Source organism: Rhamphochromis sp. 'chilingali', assembly GCF_963969265.1.
Source record: "Rhamphochromis sp. 'chilingali' genome assembly, chromosome: 9".
NCBI lineage: Eukaryota > Metazoa > Chordata > Actinopteri > Cichliformes > Cichlidae > Rhamphochromis > Rhamphochromis sp. 'chilingali'.
This window is the reverse complement of record NC_137936.1, coordinates 33674169-33700521: the sequence shown is the minus strand read 5'-3', so window position 1 is coordinate 33700521 and position 26353 is coordinate 33674169. Positions and strand designations below refer to the sequence as shown.

Below are 26353 nucleotides of genomic sequence, written 5' to 3'. Positions count from 1 at the left end.
TAGCACTACCATAAGGTTTGTATTTTAGACTTGCATACCTATCTCAACAAATGTCGAATGGACAAGCATGAAATCTGCAACAGACTTTCTCCAGTACAGGACTCTAAACTGACTGTACTGTTTGCTTGAAGTAAAAGCTACACTTATTCCTGATCTCAGAGGTTCGGCAGCAAGTCTACTTAGGTGTGGCAGATGGTCCCTGAGCCTGGTTGCATTGGTAGGTGTCCATTCTCTATGTAACAAGTCATTCAGTGCTTTCTGTAAGTGCCAAGTTGAGTCGCCTGCTCCACATTCACAGGTTGATATCTGCCTACCCAGTAAATCATGTGGCCCATGTACTGAAGGCTCATGTCCTTTCTCAGGCGGTCTGATTTGAGTCTACCCACCAGCCATTTGCTGCATGCCATTTCCCTTTAGTCTGCTCTTTCTGTCAAACAAAGTCTTAAAACACTGAGGTCTAGGCTGCTCTATGCAAATAAACACTGTCCAGCCAAAAATAGCTGTTGTTGATCTAAAACGAAGACAGATTCAGCGAATGCATGGCTCATTTTTCTGCCTCAAATGTCGTCAGAAACACATTTCTTGTAATACTACCTAAATTTAAGTTAAAATTTTATCCAGTTAGGTGCAGCACAGTGGGCGAACAAAGAAGGAGCACAAATCTCAGTTATCTGTGGTCACTGTCAGTGTTGGGAAGCTGTCTGATATCTTACATACAAAAACACCTCTCTCTGGACACGTTCCACGAGTTTTTTCCACACTGCTCCATTGTCCTTGCTCTTTGGGGATTCTTGGATTTCTTTCTCTAATATTATGAGGTCTTTACCTTGCAATATCAAGTACCTTTAGATGACTATTTCTGTAATGTAGAAATGTAATATAAATCAAGTTTAGTTAAAATAAACTGAATTTATAGAGCACCCCACATAACTTTTGTCTTGATGATATGAACGATGAAAAGGAATCTCACAAAAATATTATGATAAGCAACTTTTAATAGACATGGAAATATTAAATGACAAAACTAACTAAAATATTAGACAAAAAAAAGATTTTTATAAAAAAGCACAGTATAAATGGATAAAATAAATATTAATTTCATTAATTTGTTTAGACTGGCTGTTGATAGAAAAAAGACTAATACACTAAAACTTGACCAGTGATGGTAACTGTTCTTACCAATATGCTGATAAAATATTATTTACAAAGTGCATTAGTTGTACTGCATCTTGGTGAAAAGTAACTGAAATAGCCCTGGCTTGCATATTAATGAAGACCCACATTTGAAATCAGTTTGCGACTTGAGAGCATCATTTTGATTATCATACAAAGGTATCATGTTTCAAAAGAATATATGAAGTTTTACATACTGAAACGATGGCATTTGTATATATTGGTGGCTTTTATACAGATTTGTTAGAAAAAGGAGATGAAGTGAGTCATTTAGGTTAACCTACAGACAGCATATATCTTCTAAATGTCTTTCTTGCCTATTTCACATGTGGTCATGAACATGTCATCATGTGGAAGGAAAATGAAAAACAGCTGCCAGGAAAAAATGTCCATCACTGGCTTCAGCTGTTTAACAGGTTTGATTTGCGAACAATGTCTAGTAAACACAGAGCCAGCCGCAAAGCACAGATCCAAACACCAGCAGGACCAGCTGTGGAAGCCTCTCTGTCCCACTGGCTGCTAACTGTACTTGCTTGCTGTTAAAACCTGAGCGGGCGGCCTGTGTGCTTCCCCCACTGCAAAGTACCATGGGAGCCTGAAAGGAAGTGGGTCGCCTCAGCAGTCGGTCAGGACTGGACCCGTCAGTTGGCCTCTCGCCGATAAACAGCAGTGGGTGTTTCCTGTGATCCAGCTCTATCTTGAAGAGCTCGTACTCTTTATGGGGCAGCTTGATACCCAACACGGTGCATCCGTCTGTGGGGGTCAAGTCCTGCTCTACTCCGACCTCCCATCCTCTAGCACGACCACACTTCCCTGGCTTTGTACTGTTTAGCAATTTGGCTGTGGGCTCCCCCATAGCTGTGGCTCTGACCTGGGTTACCTTGAAGACAAACTCAGAGGCTCCTGAGATTTTGGGGGAGGGGTTTCCCTGAGCATAGTGGCCTGAGGCTCTCAGGGTGAAAGTGGGCTGAGAGCAGGCAGAGTCAGAATAGTGCCGGTAGATGCCCTCCCAGGCGTGCTGGTGGGGATTAAAGGTGAAGTCTCGGGTAAGAAAGAGGACATTGGGACGGGTTTCACAGCGCTGGCTAACCCATCGGCCTCCAAGAGACAGATAGGTTGCAGGGCTGCGGGGCAACACAGGGGGGCGCTGGTCTGAGGAGCGGTACACCAGAGCACATACAGGGCAGGGGTGGATGTGATGCTGCAAGAAAAAAGAATGTTAGATGTTGACCCCAAGCATTTTTTTTAATAGATGCTGTCCGTTTCTCGTTTTAGAATTACTGGCTTTGATATTTAATCCTCTTTAATTAGGCTTGAAGTTATGCTTCATGAAGGATGGGGCAAGTTTGAGTGACAAATGGTGAAAGGGTGCTGGTTTAAAATGCAAATGTGTCTCCCTCCCTGCTTTCCTAATATTCATCGTGCTACTGAATAAAGCTGAAAAGCTCTGAAAAACAATTAAACAGCAACAACGAAAATGTAGGTGCTGTTATAGGCATTAGCCAACCTCTGTGTTGTCGGTGGAACATTTTCATTTCAGCTACCTGCCAAATATCGTGGCTTCCTTTGTGGTTCGAACACCCCATCCAACACTGAGAGCCGCAATGCTTTGCAGGCATGAAAACAATCTGTTTTACATTTTTTCTCAGTAAATGACTGATACATTTTCTGTTGATTGACTAATGGTCTCACTGACTAATCTTTTCCCCTAGAGAGCTTTGCTTCAAGACTAAATTGAGCAGATTTTCCAGACTAAAAAAATGTTTTTTGGCCTGGAAGAAACTATTTTTTATAAATGTATAATATGGTCTAAACCCAAACTGCCTAGATGTTTGAAAACAACAACAACAACAGTTTGTCAGCCTGTAACGTGTTGATCTATCTTAATTAACAGGCTGCGTCAGATTTTTTTGAATTATTATTTGGAAAAGGATTTTATCCTTTAATTATAAAGCCGAGTAGAATAACGGATAAATCAGAAACACTAATTGATCATATTTTCATTAATAGCTTGGAGAGTAATATTATGAGTGGCCTCATCATAAACGATATAAGTGATCATTTACCAGTCTTTTGTACTTTTGATTTAAATATGAAAAGAAAGGAAGAAGTTGGTTTCGTGAGTCATAGAAGGTTAAGAAACAACGAGGCAATTAACAAGTTTAGACAAGATCTCATGGAAGTGGACTGGAAGGAAGTTTATGTTAATGAGGTCAACGTTGCATATGGAGCATTTTTAAACACTTACTTGGCCTTGTATGATAAATATTGTCTATTGGTATCATTTAAGTATAGGAAAAAGAATAAGAATTTGAAACCTTGGATAACTAAGGGTCTTGCTTATAAAAATAAGTTGGTATTAATATTGAGGAAAGCCAAGAAAGACTATTATATGAAACTTTTTCAGGAAAACAAGAATAATATTAAGTGCATTTGGAATATTTTTAAAGAAGTATTGGGTAACAAGAACACACCCTCAGATCGGCCTATTTATTTCATTAAGAATAATCAAGTTGTCGATGACTGAACAAATTCAATTCTTTTTTTGTAAATGTTGGACCTACTTTAGCAAATTTAATTAGAAAAAATGACGACCCAGAATATGAGGAAGTCTGGAAAGGAGAAAGTAGAGTGGTTAATTCTATATTCTTAGCTGATATTACCATAAAAGAAAATAGCAATTGTAGAAAACTTTAAAAATAAAAAATCTTTTTTACCTCCAGAACAGCAGTGGGAAACTACGTTATCATTTGTTCCTCATCACAGAGGAACCATTTCGAAACTCTATGATGCTATTCTGTCTTTTAGTAACCACTCTAATGTTAAGCTTAAGTGTACATGGGAAGGAGAACTGGGAATTCGTATACATGAAGAGTCTTGGGAACAGGCTATAGCAAGGGTACGATCTTCCACCTCCTGTGCTCGTCTTGGACTTATTCAATTTAAGGTCATACACAGGGTGCATTTCTCTAAGTCTAGACTTTCTGAATTGTATCCAGAAGTGGAAAATAAATGTGATAAATGCCATGGTTCTCCTTGTCACCTTAGTCACATGTTTTTTCTGTGTCCTGAGCTACAAGGTTTCTGGACAGGGTATTTTGCTATTATGTCAACTGTTCTTGGGGTAACTCTTCATCCTTGTCCTCTGATTGCTGTATTTGGGATTCCTGTTCGCTCACTTACACTTGATTCCACACAAAAGGATATTATAGCCTTCACATCCCTATTAGCGAGACGTCTAATATTGTTGCATTGGAAGTCTGTTAAGTATCCTACTATTTCCCAGTGGCTTAAAGGTGTCATGTTTTTTTTAAAACTTGAAAAAACTAAATATACGTTGCCAAATTTTTTCACAAGTGGCAACCCTTTATCTCTTATTTTGCTAGTCTAGAGGTATTGCCTGTTTAAATCTACTTTTGTTACTGTTATATTCCTCTAATATGTTTGATGGTTGTGTTGATCTGTGTGGGACTGGGGGGGGCATTGTGTTTTTATATATATATGTTTTTTTTCATATATATATATATATATATATATATATATATATATATATATGTTTATTTACTTAGGAAAATGAAGAAAGGTTGATTGTATTTCGGTAACTGCAAGTACTGTTGTTTTCTTTTTTCAATAAAAATATTTTCAAAAAAATAATAAAAAATCTACTGACTGTGATGGTATAGACATGGTTATAATTAAAAAGACTTTAGACTGTATAAGTATTAAAGTATAGTGTAGTATAAGAGATATTTTAAATCTCTTGTTACAATCAGGAGTATTTCCTGATCGAATGAAAGTGGCAAAAGTGATACCCTTATATAAATCAAGAGATAAGCATAGTTTTAACACAGTTTTCAAAAGTGCTTGAAAAACTTTTTGCGCAAAGACTTGATAGTTTTATTGAAAAAAATCAACTAATAAATGAAAATCAATTTGGATTTCTTAAAAATAGATCATTGGCATTAGCATTGTTGACTTTCATTGACGATATTTCATCTGCAACCCATAATAATAAATACACAGTTGGGGTATTCGTTAATTTAAAAAAAAGCTTTTGACACATTACAACATTCTTTTTTGATTTCTTAATTGTATAATTATGGTGTGAGAGGAGTGGCATTGAATTGGTTAATGAGTTATTTAGAAAATAGGTCGCAATATGTACATTATCTCGGCAATACCTCTGAAAGATTAAAGATTGTATGTGGCGTTCCTCAAGGTTCTATTTTGGGACCTAAACGTTTTAATTTGTATATTAATGATATCTGTGACGTATCAAAAAGGTTAAATTTTATTCTATTTGCAGATGACACATATTTTTATTGCTCTGGAGAGAATTTGAAAGATTTGGTTGAAATTATGATTTCTGAGATGTTAAGATTTAAAAAATGGTTTGATGTAAATAAATTATCTTTGAATCTGACAAAAAACGAAATTCATGATATTTGGCAATCGTGTAAAGGAGGAAGAAGTCATTATGTCCATTAATGGAGAATTGATTGAAAGAGTTACTGATTTTCGCTTTTTGGGTGTAATAGTACATGAAAATTTGACGTGGAAATCACATATTGAATATATTAGAAAGAAGATGGTTAAAAACATTTATATTTTGGGAAATGTAAGAGATTTATTAGACTACAAAACAATGCGCATTTTATATTTTTCATTGTTTTTCTCATACTTTAGTTACTGTGGTGAAGTTTGGGGGAATACATATGAGAATACTATAAAACCTCTAAACTTATTACAGAAGAAAGTGATACAAATGATTCATAATGTTAAATATAGAGAACATACAAATAAATTATTTATAAAATCGAAATTATTAAAATTAGGAGATTTAGTGAAACTACGGACACTATTAATTATGTTTAAGGCTAAAAATAATTTTGCCTTTTAAGTTACAAAGAGTATTTTTAATGTGTTTGGGGGCAGAAGACAGCAGAAGGAAATTTTATTTTAAGCATCAGCTAGCTAGGACTACACAAAGATTAATGAGTCCAACGGTTAGGGGTATACGACTGTGGAACTCTCTTCATTATAATTTAAAGAATTGTATAAATTTTCATTGTTTTAAAAAGTGTTACATGTCTAAAACGATAACTCAATATGAAGAATGTGAATGAAATTGGAGTTAATTGACAAAGGATCCATTTTTTTTTTGCCTCATTTATTTTATTTACTTATCATTTCTCCTTGTTACTATGTGGAGTGGTATGTTCTGATTGTAAATTTGTTGTTTGGTTTGATTTAGGACCGGAGATAAATGTTAATGTTAGTTTGTTCCTTAATTTTTGGTGCCCACTTGCAATATAAGTTGGATTGTAGATAGGGGGCAGGGTTTAACAAGAATATTTTCTTCTTCCTGCTCCTTTTCACACATGGTTGCAGTGCTTTACTGATAGAAAGTGTGGTTGGTTTGTCTGAAAGAACTAACTGTGGAAACTGTTGTACCAAGTGTGAAATAAATAAATAAATGAAATGAAATGAACAGAAACTGCTTTCAGTGCTTATTGATAAAAAATCACCGTACTGTCTTACCATGGCATTCTGCAGTGGTTGCTGGTACCCAGTAGGTTTGTACTGAGTTCTTTGTGTCCAGTCAGTGTGGATATCCCCCAAGAACAGCTCCTGGACCTTCCTTCCATGGCTGTGGTATTGCGTTTCTACTCGTACTAAACCCATCTCCATCATGGAGAAACCCAGTGCTTCCAGACATCCCCTCCCTGCCCGGGTGTTGTATAGCTCGTAGAGCTTCCCTGGCACCACTCGACCCAGGCTGAGACCTACGCATGTTGAAGGGAGCCTGGAGGCCAACCTCTGTTTGGCTGCAAGGCTATGAACCACAATGGCCACTTTGCTGAGGTGATGCTCAGCTTCAGTAGCCCCACGAGTGATCCAAGAGGCCTGGCGCAGACGGATCTTTCCCCTGACTATCAGGGAGTAGCTAGGATCCTCGCAGCTGCTGTCGGTATAGTAGTGCTGCAGGGCCTGGAAGTGACGGTTGGGATGGAAAGTGTAGGAGCGGGTAAGAAACTCTGGACCAGGACGAACTTCGCATCTAAATGCAGAAGGAGAAAAATTATATAGGCAATTGTTTTTATGGATAGCTTTCAAGTTCTTAAGTATGACAGAGATGACTCTGAAGTATTGAATTATTTGGGACAGGTCTTGATTTGGCTTTTGTTTTTAAGATGGAGGGTCATTATCATTGCTCTATATGAATTTGTACCTTATTGATACCCAAGTACCATCCAGTTGTGGTGGTATATCTGCTGTGATTCTCACTCTGTCCTGTATGTTATGGTACTGACAGTGGGGCTCCCACTGGAGGCTCTCACTGAAGTTGGAGGAGGATGCAAATGGACCTGTTGGCACCTCCCAAAGTTTTGTCCCTGTTCCTACCACCAACAGAGCTGGAAAGAAAAATCAAAACAGTGTGTCAGTTATCCCATCTGATCAACACAAATGCTTCGCTCCATGGCATGGGAAGACTCTCAGCCTCCGTCATTAGAAAATAAATGGAAATGCTAAGAGCCTATTGGTTATATTCACATTTCAAACAAGCTAGATTCACTGCAGTTCAGTCCAAACTCTTTTGGGATTGTACTTTTGTTGAATTTTCTATGTAATGAGGAGAAAGACTGCTATTTATCCATACATGGCTGTAAAACAGGACCTTTGTATCAGTGCTAAAATTTTGGCTTGTCACTTCAATCAGCCTGCAGCTGCAACATACAGGCTTTTAGTTTGCTTTGAGACAGGAGGTGTGAGTGGAAGTGTTTGTGTGGGAGTGTGTAGTCTTTGTACTGTATATATAGTTATATTTTGTTTTTCTCAAAAAATTGCAATAATGCAAACGGGTGGGTCAGCAACAGCAGCAGGCCAACTGAGCCAAACACATCTGCTGATAATATGATTTTAAGAAAAACACTCATGATGATTAATGTTCTTGTTCTTGAGTTTTCCCAAACACTGACAGCTAATCCAAAGGAACGCCGTATTCACTCTATAGCATTTTATTGATCTGACATTTGCACATCTGCAGTGTGTCTGCCATTAATCTTAACTGCAATTTCACCTCAATGCGTGTGTTGCCAACAAGGTCGAGTGCTCTGGTGTGGTTTCCAACCAGACCAAAGCGATAGGATTTTCTGATTGCACCCTCATGGTTGCAACATGAGGAAGCCCTCTGGGGTCTGTCTGGGCAATGTGCGTACTTTTGCGTGTGTCAAAGTTATGGCTTCAGCTTTAAATCCCCCCAAAAGAAATGTCAAAAAGCAAAGCTACATGTGTTCTCGCAGATGCCTCCATCTTCTGTTGCATTCATTTTCATTTGTTGACTTGAAATATCCTCATTAGGCTTTTACCATTTCATGTAACCTTTACACAATGAACTTGTGAAAGTGTGTTGGTAGGGGAATATTGTCACATGTGGACAGAATGACTGTGTTTTTGCTTAGAGTGTGGTATCAGCCTTCTATCTAATGCTGTCATTTTCTGGGCACATTCCTCAGAGATTTTGGTTCATATTGACATGATAGCATCGCACAGTTGCCACAGACATGTCAGCTGGTCATCCATAATGTCAATCGCCTCTTCCACCACATCCCAAAGGAGCTCTATTGGCTTGAGACTCTGCACTGTGATGTTCAGCAAACCAGTTTGTGATGGCCTTAACTTTGTGACACTGTGTGTGTGATTTCTGCTGGAAGTAGCCATTAGAATGGTGTGCTCTGGTCATGAAGGGACAGATATGGTCTGTAACAATGCTCAGGTAGGCTGTAGCATTTAATCAATTGGTGCCAAGAGGCCCAAGGTGTGAGGAGAAAACAGTCCCCGCGCCATGACACCAGTACCACCAGTTTATAATGCTAATATAAAGCAGGAAAGATCCATCGTTTCATGTTATATGCCAAGATCAGATCCTGCCTTCCAAATGTCCCAGCGGAAGTCAAAACTCATCACACCAGGCAGCATTTTTCCAGTCTTCAATTTGAGTGAGCCTGTGTGAATTGCAGCTCCAGTTTTCTGTTCTTAGCTGACTGGTGTAGCCCACCTGCTTCAGAGTTTGACATGTTGTATGTTCAGAGATGCTTCTCTGTAAAACGTGGTTGTAGCCTGTAGTTATTTGAGTTACTTTTGACTTTCTGTCTGCATGGAGGAGTCTGGCCATTCTGCTTTGACCTTTGACTCCTACAAGATATTTTCGCACAGAGAACCTCCGCTCACTGGATATTTTCTCTTTTTTGGATCATTCTCTGTGAACGTTAGAGATAGCTCCAACTATTCAAAATCACTTTTCTTCCCCTTTCTGTTGCTCAGTTCTAACTTCAACAGGATGTCCAGACCATGTCTGCATGCCAAAATGTCTTGAGTTGCTGCCATGTGATTAACTGTTTAGATATTTGTGTTAACGAGCTGCTGTTCCTGATGAAGCGGCCAATGAGTGTATATGACTGCTAGCTAGTGGCGCATTCTAGAATATGTTAGAAATTTTGATTTACCAGTCAGGAATTTTTTGTGAGACACCCCCTCAAGTTGGAAATGGCAATATTAGTGGGAACAGATCAACATACCCTGATTTAGCTATCCAAGATGGCAGCACTGAATGTAAACAGTAAAACTGTAAAACTGCTACATGCAGATCAGGCTCTATCCACGAAAGTGCTTTTTAAGTGCTACAGTCTTTTGCTGAAAACATTAGAAATTGTTGCACTTTTGCTTTAAGTTTCTTTTTAAGTATTCCGCCTAGTTTTTCCTCCCTTTCCTTTTTACTTGCTCTATTATTCCTTTTACTCCCATAACTGTCACATTCTCCCTTTACTACTTTTAGTAAGCTTACACCACATTTTTCAGGGAGAAGATCACCTGTCGAGGCTACATTTGAGTTTGGAGTAAGTTGTGCAAGTTTCAGCTATGAGGACCCACAGACCACTCGGTTTTCCCATGGCTCAGCAAATGAAGCTCAAGGACTTTTGAACGGAAAGTGTGTGATGTTGATTTTCCTTTAAAAGGCTCCAAGATGGAGGCTGACGGATCTGCATTTATTAACCTTGTTAGTGTCAAATGGAGGATATTTTTTGTTCCCTTTGCTCTTGGAATGCTTCCCACACACACTGACCACAGCCGCAGACATGTGTGCTGCTCAGTCGTTTCCCAACGTCCTTCCAGCTGATGCTCACACACATAAACAAACACACAACCGTAAAGTCTGACCTGTACATCCATCGACCACAAAGCCAGACTCAAACTCAAAGCAAATTTTTCCTCCTTTCAGCAGTCTGTCGGTATGTTGATAAGATTAATTCTTCTTTTTGCTGTCACAGGCAATGAAACATGTTTGCAATTTCCCCTATGTGGTGATGTGTTTGTTTATGCTCCCTGTCACTGCAGCTGGTGAAGAAACCCGGTCAGTCAGTCCCAGCTGGGCTCCTTTGGGAGAACCCGGAGCAGAAATACTAATCAGGATTAATTAATTTCCACGGCTCCTTACAAGTCATCCAATTGGTCTGTTTTGTGTTATCTGTCCATGCAACATGTTGCCTAAGTGGTTACTGGCATAGAGCACAATGAATGGACACAGAGACAAGAGTCCCAGTCTGTGATGTGGAGTCATTTGGACTGGTATATTGGACTTTCTGTTCTTGCCAAAGCATTTCTATAGAGTGTTTCTTGAGGTCACTTGTCATTCAGTCCCTTTCCCTCTCTTGGATCTCCTTCCAGTTGGGCATATGGTTGCATTTACTAAAAGAGTGCTCATAAAAGCAGAGCTTAGTAAAACAAAATTGCTCATCGTGGGGTTTTAAGTATTCTTCTACAAAAGAGCCCTATTCCAACCACAAGTGAGGTGATGGTGTAATACATATGATAATATCCAATCCCAGTCTCCATTTGGAGGAGATGGGGGACTATTTTACTTGATTCACTTCCTACACAGGCAGTCACATTGCATTAGTTTTACCCTGCAATGGTTCCTACTGATTTATTTTTCCACAGCGGGCCCTAAAACTTCCCACTCATATGGCCTGTCACAGCATAGTGGTCAGTGCATCTTTTAAAACAGATTTCATTACATATACCAGTAAAACTTTATGTAAGACTGAGACTTGAAAGTTACATTTAAGCTTAAAGATGGATTTGATGCTTGTGGAAGTAGCTGAATTTATTAAATACTTTTTAAAAGGTAGAAATTATCTTTACAGAACGTGTAATAGCATTTAGAGTAATGTACAGTGACCATGCGCTAAAGAACTAGATTTACCAGCATTAAGGTATTCATAATAGTATGCTTTCTATAATCTTCAACAATTTTACACTACTGTGTTGATCAGAATATTTAATAATTGTATACTTCTTGGATGACATTAGACTGTTATTTTAGTGTTTCTTTTTCTAATCTCATTAAACAGTTAATTACTTTGAAATATAACTCCAGGTCCTCACCTTAACCCCCCAAATCAGCCTCTTCTCTTTCTTTAACCGCGACAAAAATCTTCTTTGTCACATTTTTTACAGAAATGCTGCAGGAACATTATAATTCCTAAAGCCAAAGTCTAGTTTCCTCAAAGACATCAGAATTTACAGTATTCAACAATATCCAGAAAGAATATGTTACTGACTACATACAATGTGGGTTTCATGCAGCCTTATGACTTGATAGAAAAATACTAATAAGCATTAAAGAGAAATCACTTATCAGAAAAGTAAGCTTACAGGTTTCTACATTCAGCGACTCACTGTTTCTGCATTTTTATTTACATTCATCCATTTTCTTCCGCTCATCTTATGGGAAGGCAGAAAGGCAGCATGCTGCAGTGGTTAGCACTGTTGGCTCATAGGAAAAAGGTCCTGAGTTCAGCTCCACCATCTGACCCCTCTCTTTGCAGGGTGTTCTGGGTTCTGTCTGGGTAGTCTGGTTTCCTCCCACAGTCCAAAGAAATATAATTAGTGGGATTAGGTTAACTGATGATTCTAAAGTGCCCATAGGTTTCAGTAGGTGTCTGTCTCTCTGTGCTAGTCCCTGCCTCTTGCCCTATAATGGCTGGGATAGCATCCAGAATCTTTATTGTGTTCATAATTATTTTAAAGCCAAGACCAGGAGAAAAGTTCTTCTGTAGGGGACGTTTGCTGCTCTATGCTAATTTCTTATATTAATCTTCACATTCTGGAGTGTCAAAAAAAACAACAGGTCGTTTTGTTTTATTATCCAATAGATGAATCCAACAATTGCCTTCAAAGCTGTTCCCTTATTGAGAAGAATGTGACAAATTCTGGAATGACAGGATTAAAGCCACCTTCCTACTCTACCCCTTGATGCACTCCGGCTCTTTTAATTGCCATCAAGCCTTACAAAACACTGCTGAATCCACAAGCAAAAATCATTCCTCTAAATCGTGTAGATTTACAATTCTTCCACCAGAGGTCAGTGCCGCAGCCTGTGAGCTGCGTGTGGTCTGGACGGTCAGTCTGTCATCCCCACTAACACTGGCGTTCGCCTCATCTGACTGATGACCAGCCAAAGTAATCTACCTGTCTTTGAGCTCATATATTCCTTCAGTTCCCCCCTACACACGCACATACGTACACTTTCACAAAAAACACACTGCACACATTGATGCACAGTAGACTGCAGAAGGGTTACCATTTATATGAGACCTCCGGGTTGCCCTCTGTTTGTTTGTTTGCATTTGTGATTACGGTCTGGCAGCGCTCGCTCTCCTCTCTCACGTCTCATCCACAGAGCCACGTTAAAAATAAGGCTTTATGTACGTCTTTATTTGGAGCTATCCTGTAAAAACAAGAACCAGATCCTGGCACTTTTAATTCAGGGCTTGCGGGGAATCAAGTGCATGACGTTGAAGTTGACCGCACAGCTGGTCCATCACGGAGAGAGATGTCTGTGTCTTCTTCACAGCTACTTCTGAAAATATTTAACAGAGAATCTCTAAAGCTGCCAAAATGGAGGCAGCCTAGGTGAGGGAAAAATATCCAAATAATGTGTTGACATGAAGGCAGTGTTGGACCAATCCCCCCAGTATTTTAAATAAATCTTCCAACTTCTTCTTCTTCTTCTTCTTCTTCTTCTTCTTCTTCTTCTTCTTCTTTTAACTACATCCTTACCCTCTTTCTGTGCTCTGATCACTCTTTGTGCTGTGGATCAAACTCCCTAAACTGTCCCTGAAGTGCCTGTACCCTCCTGGCCCTCCTTCCTCTCCGCCTGATTACTTTTCTCGCCCCCTGATGAAAAAGCCATGATATTTACGCCTCATTTGTCCTGGATGGATTTCAGATTTCTCCTTTCTTTCATCTGTCTTTGTTTATTTTCTTCTCTTTCTCCGTGTGTCTGTCAATGGTTTATGAAGTGAACGAAGTTCATGACAGTAAGGGGTGGAGTTTGGAGGGGTGAGGCATCTTCGTGCTCCAGAATGACAAGATTAGTGAGGTGCATGTGTGCACGTTCTCTCAAAAGCAACATTAAATGCTACAGAAGCTCATCATTCCACATATTTAGGTGACTGCTGCACATTATTCACAGTTCACAGCTGCTTTTTCAGGCTTCCTGACTCACTCAGCTGCCATCCAGATTTTGGATAGGTGTTAATAGCCAATGATTCCTAAGCGTTTTGGCTTGCAGCACCTGATAATGAAGGGGTGTGTGCTGGCTGCACAATGTTTTGCAGGATATCCACATATAGTGCACAATGCGCAGTGAAGATTGATATTCCTGCTTGTGGTTTTATTTTTTCTCACGGCTCCTCTTCTAATCTAAATAATTGAATTAATCTAGACGATGCAACCACCTGCATAATAACTTTTTACTCTTAAAAGATCCACTATTTCAACAGATTTTCACTGTTCAGCAGAAACAATAATTTTATTTATCTTATCCAAAAAGGTAAGAGTACGCAAACATGGGGTGTAAATATTTCAATACAACAGGCCGCACAACAGTTGTTCTACTTTTTTCTTTTAAAAAAGTGCTCTTTTTTTTTTTTTTTACTATTTACTATTTACTGTTTGTTTTAAACCATAAAGGATTTATTGTCTTCTGGTTCTACACCAGTGAATGACTATTGATACTCATATATCCCTCCATATAATGCTTTGAGGACTTTATTCAATAATCCGTTCTGCTGAATACAGATAGAAGATGTTGGTGCCCAGTGCCTGTTGCTAAAAACACAGAATACACATTAAACATCTTCTGCGTTACCTGGACCTGCAGTTCTCATTTGGTAGAAGCTAACCCTTCAGCCAAACCTCCTGTTCCCTCGATGAGCTAACACATTTATTATAAAGCAGCCTAAGTTATCATTATCCCTTCAGCACATTTATGCTGTGTGATTCTGGGCTGTCTAAGAAAAAATTTAAAGGCGTGAGAGAGGACTCTCATGCAGGCTGACACAAACCTTGATTTGGCAACTAAAAATAATCTATGTTGACAATACTTCTGAACGCATGCTGATGGTATGGTATGCTTTTCTAAACTTAGTCCTTTCTTTATTGATTTAGATTCTGACAGTTTTATTGACACACGTTAAGCTTGATCAACTTGGTACACAGTCAATGCCCTCATTGTTAAGGCACTAGCATTCAAAACTGTAATTACTGAATTTATAATTATAGTCTTTACGGCATAGATAATGTACTGCTGCCCTGCTCTGTCTCCGCACAACAGCATGCAAAGTAGATTTTTCTCAGCCAGGGCTGTTTTGCAGGAATATCCCTTTCCTTTCCTTCCACCCTTGTCACTAAAGTCAGACGAAGGTCAGACTGATTTAGAGGTTTTCCTAAGAACATGAGGTCCAGTGTGTTATTCTAACCCTGGGTCCCCGTTTCTTCTTTTGGCTTTAACCCCAGCATCTCATCACAGCCTTCCAGGCCAGGAGTATCCTTCTGTCCCCAGGGCAGCACAAGGACAACTACTGTTGTCTTTTCATCACAGTGTAAGCTGCTTAATCCAACGGCCTCGTTTATTTAGACAAGGGATCAACAGGGGTTTGCCCAATGGATGCTGCTGCCAGTTCCACTGTGGTTAGCAAACTCTGGCTCCTATTCACAAAGCAACAACTCACACACACACACACATAATGTCGTACTGCGTAAAACAGCTGTCTCCTCAAGCCAACACATCCACTTACTCTTCAACGATGTTTTTCAAAAGTCTCTGAAAGCCAGCAGCACATTGAAGCCCAACGCTGGATTTTGAGCTGTCTGACAACGAGGAGGATTCTTTGTTATACGAGCACCTTCATTCATTGTGGTCTTTTTTTTTTGGTGGACAGCCAAGGTACTTAAGATTTAGATAGTGGACAGGGAAGTTGATGGTCCGTTGATGTTTTTGGAACTGAAATTTTAATTCTTTCATCTTAATTCAAAAGCCTGGCTTGAGATGGTTCTGGAGATCTGGTTGGTGGCTGTTTCATGTACTTGGAGAGAGGTGGAACCTGCTACAGCCAAGATGTAGCTTAAACAAAAATGATTAGGGGTTGGATCAGACATTTTATTATCCAGTTCAAGCTGGATGTGTGCTGAAGGAGTTTTTTAAATCCAGTTATACTTGGTCACCTTTCCTTTTACACGTTCAAAGGTGGAGAAAATCTCCCAACAAAGTGTGGGTAAATGACAAGTTTTTCAAAAGATTAACTTTTAGAACTGAGCTGTTACTTAGTATAGGAAAGGAGCACAAATCTGAAATAATAAAACATCTGCCAAAAGTTATAAATACATAATCCAAACAAATTCCTCTTTAAAGCTTCTCTAAGCGGCTTTCTGCACAGTTTGAACTGTCCTGTGTGGAGCTGACGACTCAACCTTGCCGGTCTCCCACTGACAAACTTGAGTGGGGAAGAAGCGAAAAGCTCAAAGATACCAGTCTACTACTGAAGCATTGAGCAGGAGATGGTTCTGAAGGGAGGGGAAAGTAAGGCTGGCACCAGACAGATGCCTCCTCCTGTCTGCCTCCAGCCACCCATCACCCTAACCAGCCCTGATGGCCAAAATGCTTTGCTTCCATGATCGAGGCCAAGCGGACAGATCATCAGCTCGGCACAGCAGCTTGAGGTAGGGTCAGTAATGGCTGTCTGCTGTTATTCTAACCATTAACATAATGGCAACATTAGTTCCAGGGCCACGCTTCTCTGCTCCTAGGGAGCCATTGTTTAAAGGCACCAGCTTGAGCCCCTTTTTGAAGACTCCTCCAGTGGCCACAAACGCTTTGAAGACGCTCACAGGGGGAGATGGGGAACACAGACGGGCTATTCATAAGTCTAACATCAGCATAATTTGTGTTTAATTTTTCAAAGTGGTGATCCACATGTTGAGCTTTCATTTGAATTGTGACAAATAGCATAATGACTTCCTTATAATTATGAAGATGTCAGCTTTAATCTCTGTTTTTTTTGTCTGACCATGTGTTCGTTCTCCAATCTAAAGTTCTAGCTCTAGTTCTTATAAGAGTAAGCATTTACTGTCTCTTATTCTTTTCCTAGTGAAACATTTGATTACAAGGGGGTATCTGTAGCTCCGGATTACCTGCTGAAGTGTAAAATGTAAATTTTACATGACTCGTGGTCTTTGTGAGTTTAAGCCTACTGTAAAATAACATTTCTCTTCAACATTTTTCAAGAATCAAAATCTACACCAATTAACTACGCCGAAGTCAGTGCTTGAACTCACCTTGCCACAGAAACCAGACACCCCTCAACAGGTGACTGAATCGTCCGCTTGACATGTTTCCTGCTCCCGCGCCCTTCATTCACACACTGTGTTCAGAATATAAACTGTGATCCGTGGGAAATCCAAAACACAGAGATGGCTCCTGTCAACAAGAAACAATCATGCAGGATACCAACATGACAAGAGCTCATGAATGAAGTTCCCAGTAATCCCACAGACAAAACTCTAATTTCCACTTCAGCCAAAAAGGTGTTTTTTGTTTAAAAAAACAAACAAACAAGTAAAAAAACTCTTCTTTTCTTTTAGCTCCAATTCTTGGCTTCCATGGTCTGATAAAAAAGGTCCTCTGTTGAGGTCATCCGTTCATGAACCTCTGCACACTGGTGGTTTCCTTGAGCTGACGCGGGGTGAGAATAAACTCTCTCTCAATCATACACCGTTGTCTCACTCCAGTGCAGCACTGTGAATCTGTTCCACTCAAAGCATGTGCAGTGAGGGTGTGTGTGTGTGAGCAGGAGGATTGTATGTGTGTGCACTCCTGTCTGGCTCTTATAGTTTTGAGCTGAGAGGAGGGAGTAAAGAGAGAGAGAGGGATGGAAGAAGGGAGGGCAGATATAGGGAAAGTTTCAGCGTGTGTGTGTTTGTGTGTGTGGAGGAGGGGGATTGAGCTTCAAGCTTCCTTGAGCGAAGACTCTGAGAAGCTTTCAGAGCAAGGTGCAAAAGGGCAGGGATGAAAAGAAGTTACTGCTACGGTCACAATCCCACAGCACGACTCGGTTAAACAACAGCATAAAAATGAATGTATAGGTTCAGGCAAGGAACGGCAATCTCAGTATGTGACATTAGGGAGAAAAAAAAGTCAGTTTGTGTGGGTCAGTACTGTCACCTGCTAGTATTTATTCATTAAAGCTGTGGTGAAGCTGAGACTGAGGTATACCTAGTACACATTTTTTGATTCGGTCTAGATTAATCTCTGCTTTATGCCTTGTTAGCAGTGAAGAGCAAAGCATTACTGCGCCTCTCCATTTATAACTCCAACCAAACTTGAGCCACTTCCCCAAAAATCTTCCTAAAATTTTTGGTCTAAATTTAAAAAAGAAAAAAATATGTGTGTGAACAATGATTGGAGGGACAGCGTGAGTTTGCATTGGAATTAATATATAAAAAAGATGTGTGTAAATAGCTCAGTTACTACTCCAAAGACTTTACTGTAGACAGTTTTTATTGGATTTAAGTTCTCCCAAAGAAATAGTCCCAATGAAAACTGTTGACAGTGAGGTTTGTGGCATATTGGGAGTAATGGAAACACAATTTCTGGGAAGAGATGCTGCTGCTGCTGAATGTTTTAGCATAAATTTGTTAATGCTGTGTTTGTGATACAAACTCACAAAGTTTTTAACATAAAATCAAAACAATCTACTGGTCAAACTCCCGTGGGTGCATTTCTTTCAGTTTGGGTGCACTGACCCTTTAAGCTGAGGGGAAAAAAAAGGCACAAATACATGTCAGCAGCAGCTGCGCACACACACGCGGTTTGCACAAACCTGCAGCACACATCATTAAAAAAGGCACATGCATAGACAGACGCTCCAGTCACACTGATTCAGAGGCTCTGCGTATACATGTGGTCTGATGGAGATGTTGACAGTGTTGACCACTGCAGAGGTAAAGAAAGGTTTCAAAGTGCCTGCCAAGTGAGAGTTGGCAACACATCTGCGATGGGTGGGCTGACCGGAGCCCTGGCACGCAGACAGGGCAGCATACACTCCCGACCTACCATTACACACATATGCAGTCAACGGCCAATGCAATTGGGTGAAGCAATTTTACCACCGGTGTAGTGTTTTATATGGCAGATTTGTAATGCATCATCCTGCTTATATTAAGTTTTCTGTGCCAATTGTCAGGCGGCCTAAGCATTTTCTTCCTGAGCCATCGTCTTCAAAGCAACAGCGCACAGTTTCTCACAGTCTTTGCACCACATTCTCAAGGTCACGGAGGACTAAACGGGTATTAAAGGATATTTATATGTGTGCTTGTGTGTGTGTGTTTTCTTCTTCTTCTTTTTTTTTAATTTGAGGGGGAATTGTTGCCTTTGTACCTTTAATAACAACTTCGTGGTCCCTAAGTTAATTGCTGAGATTGGAAAACATCTCCAAAAGGGAGAAATGTGAGCAGCCAGACAATATGAGAAGTTTTAAAATGCACAACCAAGTTAGTCAAACATATCATAACACAGAAAAAAAACTTAAAATTCAAACTTTCACACACAGTGTTGAAATAAAATGAGGATTTTGTAAAACAAAAACAAAGTTACTTTCAAACAATACCAATTTGTTATGTTGCGGTATAAAAAAAGATTTGACGCACCAGATTTAGACATCACAGTCTGAAAATTAGAAGAATAGAATAAATAGCTACTCTGAGAAATTTAGGAAGTAGGGAATACTTCCATTAGCAGCAGCTTTAATGCTTTTAAATAGAAAAACATTAAAATAATACCAAATTTCACATAATCAATATTAATTAGTTTTGGTGCTGCAAGATTGGTGAAGTGAGAGCTCATTGTCCTTGGGTCCATCTGCTAAACTGACACACTAAAGTGGGTCTTAGTGTGTCCTTGTTGTTATCCTTGTGCCAGCATGGGTTCTCTCCAGGTACCCTGGATTCCTCCCACAGAATGTTTCCATTCTGGATGTTAGCTTAACTGGCAATTCTAAAGGTGTGAATGTCTCCCCGTGTTAGCCCTTCAATAGATTGTTCACCTGCCCAGACTGTAAAGCCTCTCTACCTTATGACAGCACCAGGGACAGGCTCAGCCTCCCACATCCCTGTATTTGATTAGTGAAAGTGGATGGTAAATGGCCTGTATTTGTATAGCGCTTTTCTAGTCCCTAAGGACCCCCAAGCGCTTTACACATCCAGTCATCCACCCATTCACACACACATTCACACACTGGTGATGGCAAGCTACATTGTAGCCCCAGCCACCCTGGGGCGCACTGACAGAGGCGAGGCTGCCGGACACTGGCGCCACCGGGCCCTCTGACCACCATCAGTAGGCAACAAGGACACAACGACCGAGACTGTCCAAGCCAGGGCTCGAACCAGCAACCTTCCGATTACAAGACAAACTCCCAACTCTTGAGCTACGATCGCCCCTGATAATTGGATAATATGGATGATAATTGAACCCTCACCTGCTGTGTTTAGTGGATGAAGACATTTTCAAGAAGAACAGACATGTTGTGGAAGAGATCCAGAGATAAATAATATCTAATCATTCAATGTAGAGTATTGTGTAAAGATATAGTGAGTGAAAAAAGTGAGAGAAGAAGAAAAATGCATCATGGGAATTCCACAGCAGCATAGACCTATTACAATTGTAAAGCGCTTTGGGGTCCTTAGGGACTAGTAAAGCGCTATATAAATACAGGCCATTTACCATTTACAAAGTAACTATAGGAGGATCCAGGGTCACCTAATCCAGCCCTAACTTTATGTTTTATCAAAAAAGGAAAGTTTTAAGCCTAATCTTAACAGTAGACAAGGTGTCTGCCTCTTGAATCCAAACTGGAAGATGGTTCCACAGAAGAGGGCCCTGAAAACTGAAGGCTCTGCCTCCCATTCTGCTTTTAAATACAAGTAAACCTGCAGTCTGAGAGCAAAGAGCTCTATTGTAGTAATACGGTACTATAAGGTCATTAAGATAAGATAAGGCCTGATTATTCAAGAAATTATTCATTATTATTCATTATTTATGTACTCTATGCTTCACTTGGTCTCCAAAAGCTAACTGACATTTAGTTTTGTCATTTCTGTATGTCTAAAATTAGAAAAGCTCAGCATGTTTTCTTCTGTTTTTTTGTTTTTTTTTAGAAACACCTCATCCAGAACACTGGATTCCATCTTAAAGAGAGCCAGTTTATTGATAACTGTTCAATTTACCTTTCTCAGTTTTGTAAATCCTCTTTTCACGAAATCACAGCCATTATGCTTGATTGAAAAACCTGGTAGAACAAATACACCAATCACTTTAAAGAATTAATAGTAAGCTCTAGTTAGTGCTTCTTTGTTTGTTTGTTTTTTGAAACCGAAGAAGCATTTAGACCCCGAAAAGACGCTGTCTCAGGATGCTTAACACAACTTGTTTTCCAGCATCTGAGGTTCAAGGTTGAGATTCAATAGGACTCCTTTGGCTCCTTTGGACATGTCCGTCCTGGCTGCCAGCCGTCCCAGCTATCATTTCAAGAGAGCTTAATCTGATTGTTGATTAGTGCCTCTGGCGAAGTGCTAACTTGCTGTGACAGACCCCACAGAGAGTGAAGAGAAGGGAGGACAGAAGCGGCTGATCTCTGATCCCAGATCTGACAGCTGGCTCCCTCAGGAGGACACTGCCTGGGGTGTCAGAAGCTTTGATCAACTCAGAGTCCTCTCAGAAATGCACACGCAAAAACACATGCACACAAACACACACGTACAAACACGTACATCAGTGATGGAGCTCTGGTGTTTATGTAAATGCATGCATTAGCAATTTTTCAATCTCAGCCTCACTCCCTTTTTCTATTTCCTGACTCTAACACACAGGCGGATACACACAAAAACACACACACGTTGACTCCCACACAAATTGCTGGGCTCGGCCTGCTGGCATATGAATCCAGGAGCTGGCATGAGTTGCAGAAGAACACACAGTCAACGCTATTTTATAATCAAATAATTTCTCAATCTTGAAACTGATACGTTTCCACCGAGCAGGAGCTATCAACTGCGGTGGGCTGTGTGTGTGGTGTGTGTTTGCTTAGGCATATGTCCTACACCTCAACACACATGCATAGGCTCGAAAAATCACATCCACTTTCACGTGGACCATATATTCACACTCTGAGCTTTAAAGTGGATTCATTCATGCCGGTTATTTTGTATTCTGGTGGCGCAGAAGCACAGAGGCGGTTTTTGGTCGCTCTGCAAGCTGTCAGCGCCCCCAGTAGGGCTAAAAGTCAATGTGCATTGAACAGCAATTCGCTTTTTACTTTCTCCTTTGTTCGCTTCTTTCCCTTATTCTGTTGAGAAAAACTGAACACATACAAGAGACAAGAGAGAAGGAGGTTCCACAGAAATAGGCTTTGGTTATTGCTTATTGCTTACTAGTGATAACATATCACATAAACAACAAAAATGTATGTAATTTGCACAAAGTCTGGATAAATAACAGCCACAACAAAACCAGCTGAGAATCAAAACACAAAGAGCTTCAGTAGCATAAAATCTCAATGAGGTGTGGACCCATGGCACAGCCAAGATGTTACCCAATGTGCGAGAACTTCTGTGGGCAAAAGAGAGCAGACAGTAATTTTGCTGCTGCATATTTCCAGCTGTGTATTTTCAACCCTTTTAAAAATTGCTTACTTAAGGCTCCATGGGCTTTTTAACACTTCCACGAATTGACGTGAAAAATATAGTTTCTTCCCTTTGCGCCACTTGACAACATAATGTTTAAAGAAATAATTAAATTAGATGGCTATTAAACTTTCTAAATGTTATTTTTAATGGGTAAAACTCTGGTTGGTGAGCATTTGCTGTTTGGGCCATTAGCCATGGGTTTGGCTGGACACAGCCTGAATGAATAACAGGGTTCCATATGCCCACCACTTAAGTTCAGTATCTGTCCACTCAAGGCACAGTTTGATTTTTAGGAAAGGCACCTCTCCAGCGGCAAAGGAACCAAAAGTAGTGTATTTAGTTGTAGCTACAGTTGGAATGGGAATGATTCTGGGATCAAAGTTCGGAAAAGGGGCTGGACTTTATCAAAGCATATCCACTGGATCCAGGGTGTCTGTTTAGGGAATCTCAGGACTGGATCCCTTCCTTTTGTTGGCTATCAGAACGTGATGTTCAGCACATGCTGGGTCTGTTTGCAGCTGAGTGTGAGTCAACTCCTCCAAGTCTGAGGTCATGGTCCTCTGCTGAAAAATGGTGGATTGCTTCCTCTTGGTTGGAGGAGAGTCGTTCCCTATAATGAGAGTATTCAGCTATGTTGGTATTGTGTAGTATGAGACTGCTGTGGAGAGAGAAGGTAAAGCTTCTGGTTTAATCTTTCTGCATTCCAACACTCACCTATGCTCATGAGCTCTGTGTAGTGACCAAAAGAATGAGGTCACTACACACAAGCAGATGAATTGCTGGGCTTAGCCATCAGGATAGGCCGAGGAATTCAGAGTATACTTGCTGCAGTGTTACAGAACGGGCCTAAAACCCTTTTCCCTAATCTTTTGGAGAGACATACTTCCTCTTCTTCTTCCTTTTGCTTAATTTTTCAGGTTAAAAAACAAGACACGGGGTGTGTAGCTGAAAGGCTACGGTGATTACTACGTGAGCTTAAATGCCAGCAGGAGTGAGTCATTGATTTGATTTATGATGGGACCTTTACTTTGTGATCCCCTGCTGTCTTTACCCACATTTCCTGTAGTATTGTGCTTCCCTTTCTCTAGTTGTGACTATATAATAAAGGCAAAAATGAAAACAAGATATACAGTAAGCTGGCCTTCCTGACACAGCCACACACATCCTAAGCAGATAGCACCCTGCTCTTTAATCATCACACATTCACATCCCCACCAGTTATCTGCAAGATGCATGACTCCAAAAATGCAGCCAGAGAAAAAGCAGACACCCACATCTCTTGCATATTATTCTTCACCCTTTGTAATGTCACTGCGCAGAACAAACTTAGCTAGGTTTCACTGGCACCTGGGTTTGGTTGAGCTGTCACCCAGAGCGAAACAGTGCAGGCTACTTTCAGGGACTTTGGGTGTGTTAACAGTACTGGGTGGTAGGACCAGGTGAGATCTGAGATACTGTGATGTTTTGATATTTCCTAAATGTGCTGATACGAAGATAAGAGCCCCGTTTGAGTCTGATGTTGTAATTCCAACCTCCTGCAGATGTCCAAACATGTTTCAGTGTAAACATGAAGAGAAATGCCATAATGTCTGCCGTCACTACCACAGCCTGGGAGTATAGAAAGGCTTTGATAAACCAGGGAAAGCTTTCATCCTTCATTATTCAGATTTTTTTGAACAAGTTGGAACTAATTTCTGTAGTTTTGAAGAGAAACAAATGTATTTTTGAAGTATAAAGATGCTCTTGTGTCTTCTTTTGTGTCTTTAATTAAACATAGGATGGGAGACTGTTCATAAGCGTGTGCCATTATCCACATGTAATAATCATTACCACATCTTGCTATGTCTTTAGACATAGCCAGACAACCTATTTTTCTTTAAGTCCAGTCCTTTCTTTTGGCTGGCCTCCCGTTGGCCCCCTATATGCGCTAATGGAATGAAAACAATGTACATGGTTCACATCTTGATTACTCAAGACTCATGCTTGCTCCTTTGTGATGCACCAAACGTATATTTTGTAATATCCACTAAAATAACAATGACTCTTCTTGGGGCAGCAGTTAGATTAATTATATGATGTTTAATTAAAAACTGTATTACTGAAATTTCTACACGCATCATTCCTGAGGAGTCAGTCAAGTATAATGGTTGTTTATAAAGGACCACACACCAAAGCCTGGTTTAAAAATTGTAATAATTATGGTACAGTACCACTTTCCATTCTAAAAGCCCTTTCATACCAGGTACGTAAAAGCCGTGTGGATATTTTGTGTTTAAAAAAATACTTTTTGGACTCACCTATTCTTAACACACCATGATTTTTCCGACGTTTCGGATCCGAATGAATAGATTTTATCAATCAGATCACTTCTTTTGGCAATGCAGCTCAACTCATGAACTTGTACTGAATATGCAATGACATTGTAATAGTAAAATAAATACCATTTTACCCCAAACACACAGCTGAACACTACTCCAGCTCACTTGGCTCTCTGAATAATGCTTTCTCTACCTCCTCATTCCAACTCCAGCAGTTCCAACTCTGCTAACAAGAGTTCAAACTTCCCCACTGACATCCTGAAATATGTACAAGAGCGGCTGTGATGCAACTTCCACACCTGGATAAAACCATGAAATTCTCCCTGCTGCTGCCTTCTGCGGAGAATTGGATGAACCCAGAAGTTGTGTTTCTTTCTTCTCTCATTACGGAGATCAAGACCAGCTCATCATCGTGTCATTTCAGTGAGGATGAATTTTTGCAAAAACATTACAAAAAGGTTACTGTACATGTCAAGTTTGCATCCATAAAATGTGTCTTTTTTACGCAACACATTCAGTGTGTAATGGCCTTAACCCAGTCATTTTGGGGTAACACAAAAAAATATAAGAAAGAATGAATATAAAAATAGTAAGTTATTGCCTCTTGATGACAGTAATAGCCAATTAGTAGCAATGTAATTATCTTGTATCAAGAATAGTTGAGTAATGTTACACTAAAATCTAACCGGATACTCAACAGACCAGAAATTCGAGTTAATAATGTGGAAACAAATGTATGCCTATAGACAAAAAAAAGGTAATATACATACTGACTTGTAGTACTAACCTCATGTTGTTGCTTTAACATTCAACACACTCTGAAAATATTACTTATAACCACTGTTGACAAGATAATTACTTGGTTAGTACTTGGATATTAGATATTAGATTAGATATTAGATTGGTTATTAAATGGTAATAACCCACTGTTACCATCGTGGCTCAAGAGTTGGGAGTTCGCCTTGTAATCGGAAGGTTGCCGGTTCGAGCCCCGGCTCGGACAGTCTCGGCCGTTGTGTCCTTGGGCAAGACACTTCACCTACCGCCTACTGGTGTTGGCCAGAAGGGCCGATGGCGCAATATGGCAGCCTCGCTTCTGTCAGTCTGCCCCAGGGCAGCTGTGGCTACAACTGTAGCTTGCCTCCACCAGTGTGTGAATGTGTGTGTGAATGGGTGGATGACTGGGTGTGTAAAGCGCTTTGTGGTCCCTAGAGGGGACTAGTAAAAGCGATATTCAAATACAGGCCATTTACCATTTACCATTTACTACATTATTACCAAGCTAAAAGGTCCAACCGGAATTATGAAATCTATGAAAACTCTTTACATGGAAACGAAGTATATATGTAACAAAAAGGTTACAAAAAGGTATATATATGTATATAACACCCAGCACGCCCCTGCGGGCGGTTTATCCTTCAAGCTCGGGTCCTCTACCAGAGGCCTGGGAGCTTGAGGGTCCTGCGCAGTATCTTAGCTGTTCCCAGGACTGCGCTCTTCTGGACAGAGATCTCCGATGTTGTTCCCGGGATCTGCTGGAGCCACTCGCCTAGCTTGGGAGTCACCGCACCTAGTGCTCCGATTACCACGGGGACCACCGTTACCTTCACCCTCCACATCCTCTCGAGCTCTTCTCTGAGCCCTTGGTATTTCTCCAGCTTCTCGTGTTCCTTCTTCCTGATATTGCTGTCATTCGGAACCGCTACATCGATCACTACGGCCGTCTTCTTCTGTTTGTCTACCACCACTATGTCCGGTTGGTTAGCCACCACCAT

The 26353-nt window shown here is 40.3% G+C and overlaps 1 protein-coding gene across 1 annotated transcript; it reads right to left on the bottom strand.

Moving 5' to 3' along the window:
* Window positions 1-977: 977 nt before the first annotated feature.
* On the bottom strand, window positions 978-17410 carry apcdd1l (adenomatosis polyposis coli down-regulated 1-like). The gene is made up of 4 exons (XM_080891548.1): window positions 16855-17410; window positions 7406-7589; window positions 6715-7234; window positions 978-2374 (listed from the first exon to the last, which is right to left on the bottom strand). Exons 1-4 carry the CDS (start codon window positions 16931-16933, stop codon window positions 1610-1612), a joined length of 1548 nt encoding a protein of 515 aa, XP_080747674.1. The 5' UTR covers window positions 16934-17410; the 3' UTR covers window positions 978-1609.
* Window positions 17411-26353: the final 8943 nt, after the last annotated feature.